The 3,843-nt window shown below is 36.4% G+C and overlaps 1 protein-coding gene across 1 annotated transcript; it reads right to left on the bottom strand.

The window, feature by feature from the left end:
- Positions 1-264: 264 nt before the first annotated feature.
- On the bottom strand, positions 265-1,891 carry LOC124834128 (uncharacterized). Its single transcript, XM_047308745.2, has 3 exons — positions 896-1,891; positions 712-789; positions 265-598 (listed from the first exon to the last, which is right to left on the bottom strand). Exons 1-3 carry the CDS (start codon positions 1,598-1,600, stop codon positions 593-595), a joined length of 789 nt encoding a protein of 262 aa, XP_047164701.1. The 5' UTR covers positions 1,601-1,891; the 3' UTR covers positions 265-592.
- Between the last annotated feature and the right edge of the window lie 1,952 nt (positions 1,892-3,843).

The raw sequence follows: 3,843 nt of genomic DNA, 5'->3' as shown, positions 1-3,843 counted from the left end.
TAGCACCGGATAGAACTGCATTATTAGTTACAGTACCACTATGCATAGCTCCTGTTACAGAGGAAACTGCAGACATTACTAAATAAACCATGACTCCATTCCATGGTTTGTGCCAAACCGGCATCGTGTCCCAAACATACACATTGGAAAGGGGAAAAAACCTTAATAAGGAGAAACAGCATCCATCTCAATCTCACAAGCACGGCCATATTCAAACAGTGTGACCAAAAATAATCAGAAAGAAGGGTTCAGTAAACTACCATATCAGAAAATAAGCTCCATAATCTAGAATTTCAAATTAAAGTTTAAAGTTCCAACAATATAACTTCATCCTTGAAGCTACATACAGCCTCAAAAGTAAAGTAGTAAACCATATGTGATTTGGAACAATCATCACTGTTCAGAGTATTATTCTATAAACAAAAGAATGAAACTATATTTCTGAAGTAGAAAAGCAACATTGAAATCAACAAAGGCAAGCATCAACTGCTCCTGGGAAACACCACCAATTCCATCCATCCATGAAATCCCCCATCAGCCTCATATGCATCCTCCGCAGCCAACATCAAAATGCCTTTCGCCAACCTCAATGCTACCTCTGCCAAATCAAACCCCACACACAAAATACAAATCACAATCCAATCAATCGAACGAGCAAAGTTATTAAAGCAAACAGAAAACAGAAAAACTTTGTAAAAGAATTATGCATACCTTGCCAGTCTCAGCTTCATCAGGAACCTTGTAGCAATCAGCACTAACCTCCGACAACCACTGACCAGGGAAAAGGGTCTGCACAACAACACCAAACTCAAGAGCTGTTTTTTCTTTTGTTTCCGACACACACAACATAAAGAATGATATGGAATAACATAACGTAACGAATTGATCAGCTTACATCCAATTGTTTCTGAGCGTTTCTGGGTCGCTTCTTGGGCCGGCGGGGAGGCCGGTGGCCCACCAAATTCATGAAATCCTCCTCAATCTCCTTCTTCGTCAGCGTCAGAGAAAACTTCAGTGGTCGCTCCTCTTTCTCCGGCGACCCTCTTAATTTCGGCGACTTTCCGGCGCCGGGGACACTCCTCAACGGCGAAAACGACGTCCCGACCCCGGCCTTCCTCTCGTCAATCCTGACCGTCACGGGAGCCCGCCGCGTCCGCAGATTCCACGTCCTTACTCCGGTGGCCGACGGCTGCGCCTCCTCTTCAACCGCCACCGTCACGGGCGGCGCGTCCTCGATGATAACATCATTGTCCTCGGCGACCTCCTTGCCGAGAATCGCGTCCTTCATCCTATCGGCCTCGGTTTTGAGATCGAGCATGAGCTTCTCCCTGACGGCGTCGATCCCCTCGTCGCCGAGGAATCGCGGCCGCTTGAGACGCAGTCGCGAGTCAGCATTTACCGGCGGTGGGGGGTCGAATTCCCGCGGCGCCGGAGATCGGCGATCTCCGGTGTCAGTGGAGGAGTCAGAGGCGAGTTTGGTGCAGCGGAGGTGGCGCTGACTCCCCCACTTCAAACAGGGCAACATGAAATTGTGAAGAGGTTTCGATCTCTCGGGTCCCATGGCCATGCTCTCTCCTTCCCCAGAACACGTAAACACCATTTAATCCAAACACAGCCCCAAAAGAAAAGAAAAAAACAGCGTCAAGTGTATTGCTTTTCTTCTTCTTCTTCTTCAGCAGAGCCCAAACGAGAACTTCCGAAGCTGAGAAATTGAACCCACGAGAAAGACGCAAGCTTTTGGCTTGGGTTTCGCACTTTTGCGACTTTCGCTTCGTTGCATACTCGCCGGGAAACGCAAGCTCTTTATTTATAACTCAGAAACAAAGAAAGAACGAAGCGAGGCGGTTTTAACGTTCGGGTTCGCCTTCTAGGCTCAACGCTAACCTGCGCCTCGAGGGGTTGCCTGCTTATACTTACCTCCTTTTTTTCCTTTCTTTTTTTTTTCCTTTTTTCCCGGGTTAAATACCTCGTTTTTTTTAACTAACGCTGCGCCGTTCATTTTCGCGATTTCGAAAAGGGATGATTCGATCGAGGCCGTTCATTTTTGTTTCGGTATTTTGGATTAAAATTTGATTTCCGTGTGGTGCTAGGTCAACCGGACCATTGATTTTGGGTTCTTGGTGGTCAAGGATTTGAAAGGATGAGGATTAATATACCATCAAGAACATTATCTTTTTCTTTTGTTAGTTAATAATTTTACATTTTAATCGTTTTGAGTGAAATAGATAGAATGTATTTTGGTTCGTGTGAGATGGATCCACTTCGTTTATAATTTCAATCAAATAAGATAAAATGCTTTTTTTTTTACTAAAAGATAAAATCTTATTTCAAGAATATATGACTTCAATAGATTGATAGGTTGTTACCGTATTTTAATTGAATTTTAAATACCAATTATTCGCATCTTGAAATATAGCCATAAATTTTATTGTTTGAAATTCAATTTTAAATAAAACTAAATTATAAATAAATTGTGTTTTTTTTCCTGTGTACGTAAAGTAGCATTGATGAAGATCAAATGTATTTCGTGTATTTAAATGTGAAAGAAAAATGACGTTTGTAGTGTAAAAAAGCTATAATTTTAGTAATGGATAGGAACATTGTAAAGACAATTTTTCGAGTAAGGACTAAACATATATAGTTTTTTAATGTCGATTAACGTACAAAAATAATACTTAAAATTTTAACTTAATTACTTTTTCATACATTTTCTTATAAAGTTTAAGAGAGCCTGTTATTTTAGACACAAATTTTCAATAAAATGATTTGAAATAATAAACATCCTATCATGACTATTATTTTTAAGGAATCTTATCATAATTATTATAATTTAAAACCAAATATTTCTCATTATAACATATCTTTAAATAGGTTAACAATTCAAAAAATCATTTTATGTATTCATAAAATAAAATTTTGTACGGTATGAGAACGAGAATACGATGGTTTAATCATTAAATTGGTGCGTTCTTTTAGAAATTTATTAGATAAATTGTTTAAAAGAGGTATCCAAATGAGCATGTGATGCTTTAAAATCTAAATTCATAAGAAAATGTCTAGTTCTAATATAAGGTGTTAAATTATAATAACTTTTTAATATATGTGAAGAAGTTATGAAGCACCAGGTCAGTCTCAAATAATATTTTTTTAAATATAGAATTTACATGTGTGATGATATAAAATTTTGTTATCTATATATATCTTTTAGATACCAATCTGGAGTTTTTTTCTGCAATAATTCTTTCTCTCATTCCCTTTTTAATATATATGTTATTATTCTTCTGAAGTAACTTTATAATTTTATTTTATTTTTTGTATTAGATAAGTAGCATTTTGATAATTTCTAAAGTCATTTTTTTACAATCACATTTAAAAAACACTGATATTTGTTTAAACTTCTAAAAATTGTGGGAAAGTTGTTCCCTTACTTTTGACGTTCTTTTGGTAGTAAAGGAAGCATATGATTAAGTTGTGCACCTTAGGTCAAAGCATTCAAAAGTGACCTATTTAATCATTTCCATGTGATTCCATGATCCATCAAATTTAACATAATCAAGGTGTCACTGTTGGAAATCTCGTGGAGGCTTGAGAAAATATATACTGGAAAATATAGTGAGATTAAAATAAAATGAATAGAAAAAGGATAAAAAATAAAATAAACATTAAAAGAGAAAAGAGAGAGAAAATTTAAAATAAAATAAATAGTATAGTATAAATAAGTAAAATATTAAAAAGTAAAGAAATAAATATAAACATAGGAATATAAAATAAACAGAATGACAAAGGGATAAAAATACGAATAGAAACAGATAAAACTATGAGGAGATAGTTGAACAGTTAAAG

The sequence above is a fragment of the Vigna umbellata genome, chromosome 8, assembly GCF_029865625.1.
Source record: "Vigna umbellata cultivar VRB3 chromosome 8, Vumbellata_1.0, whole genome shotgun sequence".
Taxonomy (NCBI): Eukaryota; Viridiplantae; Streptophyta; class Magnoliopsida; order Fabales; family Fabaceae; genus Vigna; species Vigna umbellata.
The sequence above is the reverse complement of the archived record's forward strand: the minus strand, read 5'-3'. Positions and strand labels throughout refer to the sequence as shown.